Below are 17,323 nucleotides of genomic sequence, written 5' to 3' on the forward strand. Positions count from 1 at the left end.
ACAGAGAGAGGGGACAGACTGGGGAACAGTGGGATAGAGAGAGGGGACAGGGTGGGGAACAGTGGGATACAGAGAGGGGACAGACTGGGAAACAGTGGGATAGAGAAAGGGGACAGACTGGGGAACGGTTGGAAAGAGAGAGGGGACTGACTGGGGAACAGTGGGATAGAGAGAGGGGACAGACTGGGAAACAGTGGGATAGAGAGAGAGGGGACAGAGTGGGAAACGGTAGGACAGAGAGAGGGGACAGACTGGGGAACAGTGGGATAGGGAGAGGGGACAGACTGGGAAACAGTGGGATAGAGAGAGGGGACAGACTGGGGAACAGTGGGATAGAGAAAGGGGACAGGGTGGGGAACAGTGGGATACAGAGAGGGGACAGACTGGGAAACAGTGGGATAGAGAAAGGGGACAGACTGGGGAACGGTTGGATAGAGAGGGGACAGACTGGGGAACGGTGGGAGAGAGAGAGGGGACAGACTGGGGAACAGTGGGATAGAGAGAGGGGACAGACTGGGAAACAGTGGGATAGAGAGAGAGGGGACAGAGTGGGAAACGGTGGGACAGAGAGAGGGGACAGACTGGGGAACAGTGGGATAGAGAGAGGGGACAGACTGGGGAACAGTGGGATAGAGTGACGGGATAGACTGGGGAACAGTGGGATAGGGAGAGAGGTCAGAGTGGGGAACAGTGGGATAGAGAGAGAGGGACCGACTGGGAACAGTGGGGTAAAGAGAGAGGGGAGAAACTGGGGAACGGTGGGATAGAGAGAGGGGACAGACTTGGGAACGGTGGGATAAAGAGAGGGGACAGACTGGAGAACAGTGGGATAAAGAGAGGGGACATACTGGGGAACGGTGGGATAGAGAGAGGGGACAGACTGGGGAACAGTGGGATAAAGAGAGAGGGGAGAGACTGGGGAACAGTGGGATAGAGAGAGAGAGAGGACAGACTGGGAACAGTGGGATAAAGAGAGAGGGGACAGACTGGGGAACAGTGGGATAGAGAGAGGGGACAGACTGGGGAACAGTGGGATAGAAAGAGGGGACAGACTGGGGAACAGTGGGATACAGAGAGGGGACAGACTGGGGAACAGTGGGATAGAGAGAGGGGACAGACTGGGAAACAGTGGGATAGAGAGAGAGGGGACAGAGTGGGGAACAGTGGGATAGAGTGACGGGATAGACTGGGGAACAGTGGGATAGGGAGAGGGGACAGACTGGGAAACCGTGAGATAGAGAGAGGGGACAGACTGGGGAACAGTGGGATAGAGTGACGGGATAGACTGGGGAACAGTGGGATAGGGAGAGGGGACAGACTGGGAAACAGTGGGATAGAGAGAGGGGACAGACTGGGGAACAGTGGGTAGAGAAAGGGGACAGGGTGGGGAACAGTGGGATACAGAGAGGGGACAGACTGGGAAACAGTGGGATAGAGAAAGGGGACAGACTGGGAAACAGTGGGATAGAGGGAGAGGGGACAGAGTGGGGAACAGTGGGATAGAGTGACGGGATAGACTGGGGAACAGTGGGATAGGGAGAGGGGACAGACTGGGAAACCGTGAGATAGAGAGAGGGGACAGACTGGGGAACAGTGGGATAGAGTGACGGGATAGACTGGGGAACAGTGGGATAGGGAGAGGGGACAGACTGGGAAACAGTGGGATAGAGAGAGGGGACAGACTGGGGAACAGTGGGTAGAGAAAGGGGACAGGGTGGGGAACAGTGGGATACAGAGAGGGGACAGACTGGGGAACGGTTGGATAGAGAGAGGGGACTGACTGGGGAACAGTGGGATAGAGAGAGGGGACAGACTGGGAAACAGTGGGATAGAGAGAGAGGGGACAGAGTGGGAAACGGTGGGACAGAGAGAGGGGACAGACTGGGGAACAGTGGGATAGGGAGAGGGGACAGACTGGGAAACAGTGGGATAGAGAGAGGGGACAGACTGGGGAACAGTGGGATAGAGAAAGGGGACAGGGTGGGGAACAGTGGGATACAGAGAGGGGACAGACTGGGAAATAGTGGGATAGAGAAAGGGGACAGACTGGGGAACGGTTGGATAGAGAGGGGACAGACTGGGGAACGGTGGGAGAGAGAGAGGGGACAGACTGGGGAACAGTGGGATAGAGAGAGGGGACAGACTGGGAAACAGTGGGATAGAGAGAGAGGGGACAGAGTGGGAAACGGTGGGACAGAGAGAGGGGACAGACTGGGGAACAGTGGGATAGAGAGAGGGGACAGACTGGGGAACAGTGGGATAGAGTGACGGGATAGACTGGGGAACAGTGGGATAGGGAGAGAGGTCAGAGTGGGGAACAGTGGGATAGAGAGAGAGGGACCGACTGGGAACAGTGGGGTAAAGAGAGAGGGGAGAAACTGGGGAACGGTGGGATAGAGAGAGGGGACAGACTTGGGAACGGTGGGATAAAGAGAGGGGACAGACTGGAGAACAGTGGGATAAAGAGAGGGGACATACTGGGGAACGGTGGGATAGAGAGAGGGGACAGACTGGGGAACAGTGGGATAAAGAGAGAGGGGAGAGACTGGGGAACAGTGGGATAGAGAGAGAGAGAGGACAGACTGGGAACAGTGGGATAAAGAGAGAGGGGAGAGACTGGGGAACGGTGGGATAGAGGGAACAGTCTGGAGAACAGTGGGATAAAGAGAGAGGGGACAGACTGGGGAACAGTGGGATAGAGAGAGGGGACAGACTGGAGAACAGTGGGAGAGAGAGGGGGTCCAGACTGGGAAACTGGGATAGAGAGAGGGGATAGACTGGGAAACCGGGATAGAGAGGGGGGACAGACTGGGAAACTGGGATAGAGAGAGGGGACAGACTGGAGAACAGTGGGATAGAGAGGGGGGACAGACTGGGAAACTGGGATAGAGAGAGGGGATAGACTGGAGAACAGTGGGATAGAGAGAGGGGACAGACTGGGAAACTGGCATAGAGAGAGGAGACAGACTGGTGAACAGTGGGATAGAGAGAGGGGACAGACTGGGGAACAGTGGGATAGAGAGAGGGGACAGACTGGGGAACAGTGGGATACAGAGAGGGGACAGACTGGGGAAGGGTGGGATAGAGGGGACAGTCTGGTGAACAGTGGGATAAAGAGAGAGGGGACAGACTGGGGAACAGTGGGATAGAGAGAGGGGACAGACTGGGGAACAGTAGGATAGGGAGAGGGGACAGACTGGGGAACAGTGGGATAGAGAGAGGGGACAGAGTGGGGAGCAGTGGGATAGAGAGAGGGGACAGACTGGGGAACAGTGGAATAGAGAGAGGGGACAGACACGGGAACAGTGGGATAGAGAGAGAGGGGACTGACTCCGAACAGTGGGATAGAGAGAGGGGACAGACTGGGGAACGGTGGGATAGGGGGAGGGGACAGAGTGGGGAACGGTGGGAGGGAGAGAGGGGACAGACTGGGGAACAGTGGGATAGAGAGAGGGAACAGACTGGGGAATGGTGGGATAGGGAGAGGGGACAGACTGGGGAACGGTGGGATAGAGAGAGGGGACAGACTGGGGAACGGTGGGATAGAGAGAGGGGACAGACTGGGGAACGGTGGGATAGAGAAAGGGGACAGGGTGGGGAACAGTGGGATACAGAGAGGGGACAGACTGGGAAACAGTGGGATAGAGAAAGGGGACAGACTGGGGAACGGTTGGATAGAGAGAGGGGACAGACTGGGGAACGGTGGGAGAGAGAGAGGGGACAGACTGGGGAACAGTGGGATAGAGAGAGGGGACAGACTGGGAAACTGGGATAGAGAGAGGGTATAGACTGGAGAACAGTGGGATAGAGAGAGGAGACAGACTGGTGAACAGTGCGATAGAGAGAGGGGACAGACTGGGGAACAGTGGGATAGAGAGAGGGGACAGACTGGGGAACAGTGGGATACAGAGAGGGGACAGACTGGGGAAGCGTGGGATAGAGGGGATAGTCTGGGGAACAGTGGGATAAAGAGAGAGGGGACAGACTGGGGAACAGTGGGATAGAGAGAGGGGACAGACTGGGGAACAGTGGGATAGAGAGAGGGGACAGACTGGGGAACAGTGGGATAGAGAGAGGGGACAGACTGGGGAACAGTGGGATAGAGAGAGGGGACAGACTGGGAAACAGTGGGATAGAGAGAGAGGGGACAGAGTGGGAAACGGTGGGACAGAGAGAGGGGACAGACTGGGGAACAGTGGGATAGAGAGAGGGGACAGACTGGGGAACAGTGGGATAGAGTGACGGGATAGACTGGGGAACAGTGGGATAGGGAGAGGGGACAGACTGGGAAACAGTGGGATAGAGAGAGGGGACAGACTGGGGAACAGTGGGATAGAGAAAGGGGACAGGGTGGGGAACAGTGGGATACAGAGAGGGGACAGACTGGGAAACAGTGGGATAGAGAAAGGGGACAGACTGGGGAATGGTTGGATAGAGAGAGGGGACAGACTGGGGAACGGTGGGAGAGAGAGAGGGGACAGACTGGGGAACAGTGGGATACAGAGAGGGGACAGACTGGGGAACAGTGGGATAGAGAGAGGGGACAGACTGGGAAACAGTGGGATAGAGAGAGGGGACAGAGTGGGAAACGGTGGGACAGAGAGAGGGGACAGACTGGGGAACAGTGGGATAGAGAGAGGGGACAGACTGGGGAACAGTGGGATAGAGTGACGGGATAGACTGGGGAACAGTGGGATAGGGAGAGGGGACAGACTGGGAAACCGTGAGATAGAGAGAGGGGACAGACTGGGGAACAGTGGGATAGAGTGACGGGATAGACTGGGGAACAGTGGGATAGGGAGAGGGGACAGACTGGGAAACAGTGGGATAGAGAGAGGGGACAGACTGGGGAACAGTGGGTAGAGAAAGGGGACAGGGTGGGGAACAGTGGGATACAGAGAGGGGACAGACTGGGAAACAGTGGGATAGAGAAAGGGGACAGACTGGGGAACGGTTGGATAGAGAGAGGGGACTGACTGGGGAACAGTGGGATAGAGAGAGGGGACAGACTGGGAAACAGTGGGATAGAGAGAGAGGGGACAGAGTGGGAAACGGTGGGACAGAGAGAGGGGACAGACTGGGGAACAGTGGGATAGGGAGAGGGGACAGACTGGGAAACAGTGGGATAGAGAGAGGGGACAGACTGGGGAACAGTGGGATAGAGAAAGGGGACAGGGTGGGGAACAGTGGGATACAGAGAGGGGACAGACTGGGAAACAGTGGGATAGAGAAAGGGGACAGACTGGGGAACGGTTGGATAGAGAGGGGACAGACTGGGGAACGGTGGGAGAGAGAGAGGGGACAGACTGGGGAACAGTGGGATAGAGAGAGGGGACAGACTGGGAAACAGTGGGATAGAGAGAGAGGGGACAGAGTGGGAAACGGTGGGACAGAGAGAGGGGACAGACTGGGGAACAGTGGGATAGAGAGAGGGGACAGACTGGGGAACAGTGGGATAGAGTGACGGGATAGACTGGGGAACAGTGGGATAGGGAGAGAGGTCAGAGTGGGGAACAGTGGGATAGAGAGAGAGGGGACAGACTGGGAACAGTGGGGTAAAGAGAGAGGGGAGAAACTGGGGAACGGTGGGATAGAGAGAGGGGACAGACTTGGGAACGGTGGGATAAAGAGAAGGGACAGACTGGAGAACAGTGGGATAAAGAGAGGGGACATACTGGGGAACGGTGGGATAGAGAGAGGGGACAGACTGGGGAACAGTGGGATAAAGAGAGAGGGGAGAGACTGGGGAACAGTGGGATAGAGAGAGAGAGAGGACAGACTGGGAACAGTGGGATAAAGAGAGAGGGAACAGACTGGGGAACAGTGGGATAGAGAGAGGGGACAGACTGGGGAACAGTGGGATAGAAAGAGGGGACAGACTGGGGAACAGTGGGATACAGAGAGGGGACAGACTGGGGAACAGTGGGATAGAGAGAGGGGACAGACTGGGAAACAGTGGGATAGAGAGAGAGGGGACAGAGTGGGGAACAGTGGGATAGAGTGACGGGATAGACTGGGGAACAGTGGGATAGGGAGAGGGGACAGACTGGGAAACCGTGAGATAGAGAGAGGGGACAGACTGGGGAACAGTGGGATAGAGTGACGGGATAGACTGGGGAACAGTGGGATAGGGAGAGGGGACAGACTGGGAAACAGTGGGATAGAGAGAGGGGACATACTGGGGAACAGTGGGTAGAGAAAGGGGACAGGGTGGGGAACAGTGGGATACAGAGAGGGGACAGACTGGGAAACAGTGGGATAGAGAAAGGGGACAGACTGGGGAACGGTTGGATAGAGAGAGGGGACTGACTGGGGAACAGTGGGATAGAGAGAGGGGACAGACTGGGAAACAGTGGGATAGAGAGAGAGGGGACAGAGTGGGAAACGGTGGGACAGAGAGAGGGGACAGACTGGGGAACAGTGGGATAGGGAGAGGGGACAGACTGGGAAACAGTGGGATAGAGAGAGGGGACAGACTGGGGAACAGTGGGATAGAGAAAGGGGACAGGGTGGGGAACAGTGGGATACAGAGAGGGGACAGACTGGGAAACAGTGGGATAGAGAAAGGGGACAGACTGGGGAACGGTTGGATAGAGAGGGGACAGACTGGGGAACGGTGGGAGAGAGAGAGGGGACAGACTGGGGAACAGTGGGATAGAGAGAGGGGACAGACTGGGAAACAGTGGGATAGAGAGAGAGGGGACAGAGTGGGAAACGGTGGGACAGAGAGAGGGGACAGACTGGGGAACAGTGGGATAGAGAGAGGGGACAGACTGGGGAACAGTGGGATAGAGTGACGGGATAGACTGGGGAACAGTGGGATAGGGAGAGAGGTCAGAGTGGGGAACAGTGGGATAGAGAGAGAGGGACCGACTGGGAACAGTGGGGTAAAGAGAGAGGGGAGAAACTGGGGAACGGTGGGATAGAGAGAGGGGACAGACTTGGGAACGGTGGGATAAAGAGAGGGGACAGACTGGAGAACAGTGGGATAAAGAGAGGGGACAGACTGGGGAATGGTTGGATAGAGAGAGGGGACAGACTGGGGAACGGTGGGAGAGAGAGAGGGGACAGACTGGGGAACAGTGGGATACAGAGAGGGGACAGACTGGGGAACAGTGGGATAGAGAGAGGGGACAGACTGGGAAACAGTGGGATAGAGAGAGGGGACAGAGTGGGAAACGGTGGGACAGAGAGAGGGGACAGACTGGGGAACAGTGGGATAGAGAGAGGGGACAGACTGGGGAACAGTGGGATAGAGTGACGGGATAGACTGGGGAACAGTGGGATAGGGAGAGGGGACAGACTGGGAAACCGTGAGATAGAGAGAGGGGACAGACTGGGGAACAGTGGGATAGAGTGACGGGATAGACTGGGGAACAGTGGGATAGGGAGAGGGGACAGACTGGGAAACAGTGGGATAGAGAGAGGGGACAGACTGGGGAACAGTGGGTAGAGAAAGGGGACAGGGTGGGGAACAGTGGGATACAGAGAGGGGACAGACTGGGAAACAGTGGGATAGAGAAAGGGGACAGACTGGGGAACGGTTGGATAGAGAGAGGGGACTGACTGGGGAACAGTGGGATAGAGTGACGGGATAGACTGGGGAACAGTGGGATAGAGAGAGGGGATAGACTGGGAAACAGTGGGATAGAGAAAGGGGACAGACTGGGGAACGGTTGGATAGAGAGGGGACAGACTGGGGAACGGTGGGAGAGAGAGAGGGGACAGACTGGGGAACAGTGGGATAGAGAAAGGGGACAGGGTGGGGAACAGTGGGATACAGAGAGGGGACAGAGTGGGAAACAGTGGGATAGAGAAAGGGGACAGACTGGGGAACGGTTGGATAGAGAGGGGACAGACTGGGGAACGGTGGGAGAGAGAGAGGGGACAGACTGGGGAACAGTGGGATAGAGAGAGGGGACAGACTGGGAAACAGTGGGATAGAGAGAGAGGGGACAGAGTGGGAAACGGTGGGACAGAGAGAGGGGACAGACTGGGGAACAGTGGGATAGAGAGAGGGGACAGACTGGGGAACAGTGGGATAGAGTGACGGGATAGACTGGGGAACAGTGGGATAGGGAGAGAGGTCAGAGTGGGGAACAGTGGGATAGAGAGAGAGGGACCGACTGGGAACAGTGGGGTAAAGAGAGAGGGGAGAAACTGGGGAACGGTGGGATAGAGAGAGGGGACAGACTTGGGAACGGTGGGATAAAGAGAAGGGACAGACTGGAGAACAGTGGGATAAAGAGAGGGGACATACTGGGGAACGGTGGGATAGAGAGAGGGGACAGACTGGGGAACAGTGGGATAAAGAGAGAGGGGAGAGACTGGGGAACAGTGGGATAGAGAGAGAGAGAGGACAGACTGGGAACAGTGGGATAAAGAGAGAGGGGACAGACTGGGGAACAGTGGGATAGAGAGAGGGGACAGACTGGGGAACAGTGGGATAGAGTGACGGGATAGACTGGGGAACAGTGGGATAGGGAGAGGGGACAGACTGGGAAACAGTGGGATAGAGAGAGGGGACAGACTGGGGAACAGTGGGATAGAGAAACGGGACAGGGTGGGGAACAGTGGGATACAGAGAGGGGACAGACTGGGAAACAGTGGGATAGAGAAAGGGGACAGACTGGGGAATGGTTGGATAGAGAGAGGGGACAGACTGGGGAACGGTGGGAGAGAGAGAGGGGACAGACTGGGGAACAGTGGGATACAGAGAGGGGACAGACTGGGGAACAGTGGGATAGAGAGAGGGGACAGACTGGGAAACAGTGGGATAGAGAGAGAGGGGACAGAGTGGGAAACGGTGGGACAGAGAGAGGGGACAGACTGGGGAACAGTGGGATAGAGAGAGGGGACAGACTGGGGAACAGTGGGATAGAGTGACGGGATAGACTGGGGAACAGTGGGATAGGGAGAGGGGACAGACTGGGAAACCGTGAGATAGAGAGGTGGGACAGACTGGGGAACAGTGGGATAGAGTGACGGGATAGACTGGGGAACAGTGGGATAGGGAGGGGGGACAGACTGGGAAACAGTGGGATAGAGAGAGGGGACAGACTGGGGAACAGTGGGATAGAGAAAGGGGACAGACTGGGGAACGGTTGGATAGAGAGGGGACAGACTGGGGAACGGTGGGAGAGAGAGAGGGGACAGACTGGGGAACAGTGGGATAGAGAGAGGGGACAGACTGGGAAACAGTGGGATAGAGAGAGAGGGGACAGAGTGGGAAACGGTGGGACAGAGAGAGGGGACAGACTGGGGAACAGTGGGATAGAGAGAGGGGACAGACTGGGGAACAGTGGGATAGAGAGAGGGGACAGACTGGGGAACAGTGGGATAGGGAGAGAGGTCAGAGTGGGGAACAGTGGGATAGGGAGAGGGGACAGACTGGGAAACAGTGGGATAGAGAGAGGGGACAGACTGGGGAACAGTGGGATAGAGAAAGGGGACAGGGTGGGGAACAGTGGGATACAGAGAGGGGACAGACTGGGGAACAGTGGGATAGAGAAAGGGGACAGACTGGGGAACGGTTGGATAGAGAGAGGGGACAGACTGGGGAACGGTGGGAGAGAGAGAGGGGACAGACTGGGGAACAGTGGGATAGAGAAAGGGGACAGGGTGGGGAACAGTGGGATACAGAGAGGGGACAGACTGGGGAACAGTGGGATAGAGAAAGGGGACAGACTGGGGAACGGTTGGATAGAGAGAGGGGACAGACTGGGGAACAGTGGGATACAGAGAGGGGACAGACTGGGGAACAGTGGGATAGAGAGAGGGGACAGACTGGGAAACAGTGGGATAGAGAGAGAGGGGACAGAGTGGGAAACGGTGGGACAGAGAGAGGGGACAGACTGGGGAACAGTGGGATAGAGAGAGGGGACAGACTGGGGAACAGTGGGATAGAGTGACGGGATAGACTGGGGAACAGTGGGATAGGGAGAGGGGACAGACTGGGAAACAGTGAGATAGAGAGAGGGGACAGACTGGGGAACAGTGGGATAGAGTGACGGGATAGACTGGGGAACAGTGGGATAGGGAGAGGGGACAGACTGGGAAACAGTGGGATAGAGAGAGGGGACAGACTGGGGAACAGTGGGATAGAGAAAGGGGACAGGGTGGGGAACAGTGGGATACAGAGAGGGGACAGACTGGGAAACAGTGGGATAGAGAAAGGGGACAGACTGGGGAACGGTTGGATAGAGAGAGGGGACAGACTGGGGAACGGTGGGAGAGAGAGAGGGGACAGACTGGGGAACAGTGGGATAGAGAGAGGGGACAGACTGGGAAACTGGGATAGAGAGAGGGTATAGACTGGAGAACAGTGGGATAGAGAGAGGAGACAGACTGGTGAACAGTGCGATAGAGAGAGGGGACAGACTGGGGAACAGTGGGATAGAGAGAGGGGACAGACTGGGGAACAGTGGGATACAGAGAGGGGACAGACTGGGGAAGCGTGGGATAGAGGGGATAGTCTGGGGAACAGTGGGATAAAGAGAGAGGGGACAGACTGGGGAACAGTGGGATAGAGAGAGGGGACAGACTGGGGAACAGTGGGATAGAGTGACGGGATAGACTGGGGAACAGTGGGATAGGGAGAGGGGACAGACTGGGAAACAGTGGGATAGAGAGAGGGGACAGACTGGGGAACAGTGGGATAGAGAAAGGGGACAGGGTGGGGAACAGTGGGATACAGAGAGGGGACAGACTGGGAAACAGTGGGATAGAGAAAGGGGACAGACTGGGGAATGGTTGGATAGAGAGAGGGGACAGACTGGGGAACGGTGGGAGAGAGAGAGGGGACAGACTGGGGAACAGTGGGATACAGAGAGGGGACAGACTGGGGAACAGTGGGATAGAGAGAGGGGACAGACTGGGGAACAGTGGGATAGAGAGAGGGGACAGACTGGGAAACAGTGGGATAGAGAGAGAGGGGACAGAGTGGGAAACGGTGGGACAGAGAGAGGGGACAGACTGGGGAACAGTGGGATAGAGAGAGGGGACAGACTGGGGAACAGTGGGATAGAGTGACGGGATAGACTGGGGAACAGTGGGATAGGGAGAGGGGACAGACTGGGAAACAGTGGGATAGAGAGAGGGGACAGACTGGGGAACAGTGGGATAGAGAAAGGGGACAGGGTGGGGAACAGTGGGATACAGAGAGGGGACAGACTGGGAAACAGTGGGATAGAGAAAGGGGACAGACTGGGGAATGGTTGGATAGAGAGAGGGGACAGACTGGGGAACGGTGGGAGAGAGAGAGGGGACAGACTGGGGAACAGTGGGATACAGAGAGGGGACAGACTGGGGAACAGTGGGATAGAGAGAGGGGACAGACTGGGAAACAGTGGGATAGAGAGAGGGGACAGAGTGGGAAACGGTGGGACAGAGAGAGGGGACAGACTGGGGAACAGTGGGATAGAGAGAGGGGACAGACTGGGGAACAGTGGGATAGAGTGACGGGATAGACTGGGGAACAGTGGGATAGGGAGAGGGGACAGACTGGGAAACCGTGAGATAGAGAGAGGGGACAGACTGGGGAACAGTGGGATAGAGTGACGGGATAGACTGGGGAACAGTGGGATAGGGAGAGGGGACAGACTGGGAAACAGTGGGATAGAGAGAGGGGACAGACTGGGGAACAGTGGGTAGAGAAAGGGGACAGGGTGGGGAACAGTGGGATACAGAGAGGGGACAGACTGGGAAACAGTGGGATAGAGAAAGGGGACAGACTGGGGAACGGTTGGATAGAGAGAGGGGACTGACTGGGGAACAGTGGGATAGAGAGAGGGGACAGACTGGGAAACAGTGGGATAGAGAGAGAGGGGACAGAGTGGGAAACGGTGGGACAGAGAGAGGGGACAGACTGGGGAACAGTGGGATAGGGAGAGGGGACAGACTGGGAAACAGTGGGATAGAGAGAGGGGACAGACTGGGGAACAGTGGGATAGAGAAAGGGGACAGGGTGGGGAACAGTGGGATACAGAGAGGGGACAGACTGGGAAACAGTGGGATAGAGAAAGGGGACAGACTGGGGAACGGTTGGATAGAGAGGGGACAGACTGGGGAACGGTGGGAGAGAGAGAGGGGACAGACTGGGGAACAGTGGGATAGAGAGAGGGGACAGACTGGGAAACAGTGGGATAGAGAGAGAGGGGACAGAGTGGGAAACGGTGGGACAGAGAGAGGGGACAGACTGGGGAACAGTGGGATAGAGAGAGGGGACAGACTGGGGAACAGTGGGATAGAGTGACGGGATAGACTGGGGAACAGTGGGATAGGGAGAGAGGTCAGAGTGGGGAACAGTGGGATAGAGAGAGAGGGACCGACTGGGAACAGTGGGGTAAAGAGAGAGGGGAGAAACTGGGGAACGGTGGGATAGAGAGAGGGGACAGACTTGGGAACGGTGGGATAAAGAGAGGGGACAGACTGGAGAACAGTGGGATAAAGAGAGGGGACATACTGGGGAACGGTGGGATAGAGAGAGGGGACAGACTGGGGAACAGTGGGATAAAGAGAGAGGGGAGAGACTGGGGAACAGTGGGATAGAGAGAGAGAGAGGACAGACTGGGAACAGTGGGATAAAGAGAGAGGGGAGAGACTGGGGAACGGTGGGATAGAGGGAACAGTCTGGAGAACAGTGGGATAAAGAGAGAGGGGACAGACTGGGGAACAGTGGGATAGAGAGAGGGGACAGACTGGAGAACAGTGGGAGAGAGAGGGGGTCCAGACTGGGAAACTGGGATAGAGAGAGGGGATAGACTGGGAAACCGGGATAGAGAGGGGGGACAGACTGGGAAACTGGGATAGAGAGAGGGGACAGACTGGAGAACAGTGGGATAGAGAGGGGGGACAGACTGGGAAACTGGGATAGAGAGAGGGGATAGACTGGAGAACAGTGGGATAGAGAGAGGGGACAGACTGGGAAACTGGCATAGAGAGAGGAGACAGACTGGTGAACAGTGGGATAGAGAGAGGGGACAGACTGGGGAACAGTGGGATACAGAGAGGGGACAGACTGGGGAAGGGTGGGATAGAGGGGACAGTCTGGTGAACAGTGGGATAAAGAGAGAGGGGACAGACTGGGGAACAGTGGGATAGAGAGAGGGGACAGACTGGGGAACAGTAGGATAGGGAGAGGGGACAGACTGGGGAACAGTGGGATAGAGAGAGGGGACAGAGTGGGGAGCAGTGGGATAGAGAGAGGGGACAGACTGGGGAACAGTGGAATAGAGAGAGGGGACAGACACGGGAACAGTGGGATAGAGAGAGAGGGGACTGACTCCGAACAGTGGGATAGAGAGAGGGGACAGACTGGGGAACGGTGGGATAGGGGGAGGGGACAGAGTGGGGAACGGTGGGAGGGAGAGAGGGGACAGACTGGGGAACAGTGGGATAGAGAGAGGGAACAGACTGGGGAATGGTGGGATAGGGAGAGGGGACAGACTGGGGAACGGTGGGATAGAGAGAGGGGACAGACTGGGGAACGGTGGGATAGAGAGAGGGGACAGACTGGGGAACGGTGGGATAGAGAGAGGGGACAGACTGGGGAACGGTGGGATAGGGAGAGGGGACAGACTGGGGAAGAGTGGGATAGAGAGAGGGGTCAGACTGGGGAATGGTAGGATAGAGAGAGGGGACAGACTGGGGAATTGTGGGATAGAGAGAGGGGACAGACTGGGAACAGTGGGATAGAGAGAGGGGACAGACTGGGGAATGGTGGGATAGAGAGAGGGGACAGACTGGAGAACAGTGGGATAGAGAGAGGGGACAGACTGGGGTACAGTGGGATAGAGAGAGGGGACAGACTGGGGTACAGTGGGATAGAGAGAGGGGACAGACTGGGGAATGGTGGGATAGAGAGAGGGGACAGACTGGGGAGCATTGGGATAGAGAGAGGGGACAGACTGGGGAATGGTAGGATAGAGAGAGGGGACAGACTGGGAAACAGTGGGATAGAGAGAGGACAGACTGGGAAACAGTGGGATAAAGAGAGAGGGGATAGACTGGGAAACAGTGGGATAGAGAGAGAGGGGACAGAGTGGGGAACAGTGGGATAGAGAGAGGGGACAGACTGGGGACAGTGTGATAGAGAGAGGGGACAGACTGGGGAACGGTGGGATAGAGAGAGAGGGGACAGACTGGGGAACAGTGGGATAGACAGAGAGGACAGACTGGGGAACAGTGGGATCGAAAGAGAGGGGACAGACTGGGGAACGGTGGGGGATAGAGAGAGAGGGGACAGACTGGGGAACAGTGGGATAGACAGAGAGGACAGACTGGGGAACAGTGGGATCGAAAGAGAGGGGACAGACTGGGGAACAGTGGGATAGAGAGAGGGGACAGACTGGGAAACAGTGGGATAGAGAGAGAGGGGACAGACTGGGGAACAGTGGGATAGAGAGAGTGGGGACAGACTGGGGAACAGTGGGATAGAGAGAGAGGACAGACTGGGGAACAGTGGGATAGAGAGAGGGGACAGACTGGGGAATGGTGGGATAGAGAGAGGGGACAGACTGGGGAACAGTGATATAGAGAGAGAGGGGACAGACTGGGGAACAGTGGGATAGAGAGAGAGGGGACAGACTGGGGAACAGTGGGATAGAGAGAGGGGACAGACTCGGATACATTGGGATAGAGAGAGGGGACAGAGTGGGGAATAGTGGGAGGTAGAGAGGGGGCAGTCTGGGGAAATAGTGGGATAGAGAGAGGGGACAGACGGGGGAACGGTGGGATAGAGAGAGGGGACAGACTGGGGAATGGTGGGATAGAGAGAGAGGGGACAGACTGGGGAGCATTGGGAGGTTAGAGGGGACAGACTGGGGAACAGTGGGATAGAGAGAGGGGACAGACTGGGGAACGGTGGGATAGAGAGAGGAAACAGACTGGGAATAGAGAAGGAATATGAAACACTCCTTTTTCCATGGGGGTCAGTGAGCTGACTGGGAGGGAGCAGCACATTCTGACTTTGAGTAAAAACGACATTGATATATCCGACTCAAATATTACCTCCAGGAAAACGGAAAGAACAAAATGGCCAACAACCATTAGTAGGATATAAATTCTCCAAATGTATGGGATGCAGACAAACTGGTGAAGAAAGGCAAAGAGAAAGAAAGAGAGAGGTTAGTCATAGGCCCAGGCTTTAGGGGATCATGTTGGGGTGAGGGAGGAGCTGGCTGCAGTCTGGATGGAAACACACAGAGACCATTCTTCCCATGGCCTTCCAGCCCAGCTCTACGTACAGGCAGTACCTGCCTCCTGTTTCACAAGGGGGACAGATCAACCAGGGCTCTGTCGCTTCGGGAGAAATGACTGCCGCGCTGTGTGGCGACGCGTCTGGCTGTCAAATTCCCTGAAGCTCAACCACGGGACAGATTTCTGCGTGTGCACAGAAGGTGAGGACCATTAAATCTCCAGGGACTCCTATCAGGAGCATTCACACCTCACCAACACAGCCAGCACAGCAATGGTGTGCAGAGTCAGCAAACCTGCATTTCCATAGCGCCTTCAAATTGGAGCCAGGCAGTGGATTGAGAAGTAAACCAAGAGACGCCTTACCTCAAAAAATGTGTCGAGACTGCGACTTGGAAAGAGCATGAGAAATAATGTGAACAGGTAGAGAATGACCAGGACAGCTAGGAACAAATCTGGGGGATAGAAAATGCAAGCAATTATATTGAGACCCATGTCAACATCCCTCCCAGCACCAACTCAGAAACCTGAACAGTCGCAATTTCACAAACAGGGACATGGCTGACACAAAGAAATAAGAACTGCCTCCTGCTTTAGTGATATCGAGTGACCGCTAACCCTCCGACAGTGCGGCACTCCCTCAGCACTGACCCTCCGACAGTGCTCACTCCCTCAGCACTGACCCTCCGACAGTGCTCACTCCCTCAGCACTGACCCTCCGACAGTGCTCACTCCCTCAGCACTGACCCTCCGACATTGCCCTCTCCCTCAGCACTGACCCTCCGACAGTGCTCACTCCCTCAGCACTGACCCTCCGACAGTGCTCACTCCCTCAGCACTGACCCTCCGACAGTGCTCACTCCCTCAGCACTGACCCTCCGACAGTGCTCACTCCCTCAGGACTGACGCTCCGACAGTGCTCACTCCCTCAGCACTGACCCTCCGACAGTGCTCACTCCCTCAGCACTGACCCTCCGACAGTGCTCACTCCCTCAGGACTGACGCTCCGACAGTGCTCACTCCCTCAGCACTGACCCTCCGACAGTGCTCACTCCCTCAGCACTGACCCTCCGACATTGCCCTCTCCCTCAGCACTGACCCTCCGACAGTGCTCACTCCCTCAGCACTGACCCTCCGACAGTGCTCACTCCCTCAGCACTGACCCTCCGACAGTGCTCACTCCCTCAGCACTGACCCTCCGACAGTGCTCACTCCCTCAGGACTGACGCTCCGACAGTGCTCACTCCCTCAGCACTGACCCTCCGACAGTGCTCACTCCCTCAGCACTGACCCTCCGACAGTGCTCACTCCCTCAGGACTGACGCTCCGACAGTGCTCACTCCCTCAGCACTGACCCTCCGACAGTGCGGCTCGCCCTCAGCACTGACCCTCCGACAGTGCTCACTCCCTCAGCACTGACCCTCCGACAGTGCTCACTCCCTCAGCACTGACCCTCTGACATTGCCCACTCCCTCAACACTGACCCTCCGACAGTGCTCACTCCCTCAGCACTGACCCTCCGACAGTGCTCACTCCCTCAGGACTGACGCTCCGACAGTGCTCACTCCCTCAGCACTGACCCTCCGACATTGCCCTCTCCCTCAGCACTGACCCTCCGACAGTGCTCACTCCCTCAGCACTGACCCTCCGACAGTGCTCACTCCCTCAGCACTGACCCTCCGACAGTGCTCACTCCCTCAGCACTGACCCTCCGACAGTGCTCACTCCCTCAGGACTGACGCTCCGACAGTGCTCACTCCCTCAGCACTGACCCTCCGACAGTGCTCACTCCCTCAGCACTGACCCTCCGACAGTGCTCACTCCCTCAGGACTGACGCTCCGACAGTGCTCACTCCCTCAGCACTGACCCTCCGACAGTGCTCACTCCCTCAGCACTGACCCTCCGACATTGCCCTCTCCCTCAGCACTGACCCTCCGACAGTGCTCACTCCCTCAGCACTGACCCTCCGACAGTGCGGCACTCCCTCAGCACTGACCCTCCGACAGTGCTCACTCCCTCAGCACTGACCCTCCGACAGTGCTCACTCCCTCAGGACTGACGCTCCGACAGTGCTCACTCCCTCAGCACTGACCCTCCGACAGTGCTCACTCCCTCAGCACTGACCCT

The 17,323-nt window shown here is 56.8% G+C and overlaps 1 protein-coding gene across 1 annotated transcript in view; it reads right to left on the reverse strand.

The window, feature by feature from the left end:
* Positions 1-17,323, reverse strand: part of LOC122546366 (polyamine-transporting ATPase 13A3-like) — a 263,479-nt gene that overhangs the window by 21,318 nt on the left and 224,838 nt on the right. The window contains exons 18-19 of the mRNA XM_087982839.1: positions 15,562-15,650; positions 15,010-15,090 (exon numbers count right to left, since the gene is read on the reverse strand). Coding sequence (XP_087838965.1) covers positions 15,010-15,090; positions 15,562-15,650 — 170 coding nt within the window. The remainder of the gene's footprint in view (positions 1-15,009; positions 15,091-15,561; positions 15,651-17,323) is intronic.

This window comes from Chiloscyllium plagiosum, unplaced genomic scaffold (assembly GCF_037043375.1).
Source record: "Chiloscyllium plagiosum isolate Xiang-an unplaced genomic scaffold, Cpla_swu_hap1 HiC_scaffold_44, whole genome shotgun sequence".
Classification (NCBI taxonomy): domain Eukaryota; kingdom Metazoa; phylum Chordata; class Chondrichthyes; order Orectolobiformes; family Hemiscylliidae; genus Chiloscyllium; species Chiloscyllium plagiosum.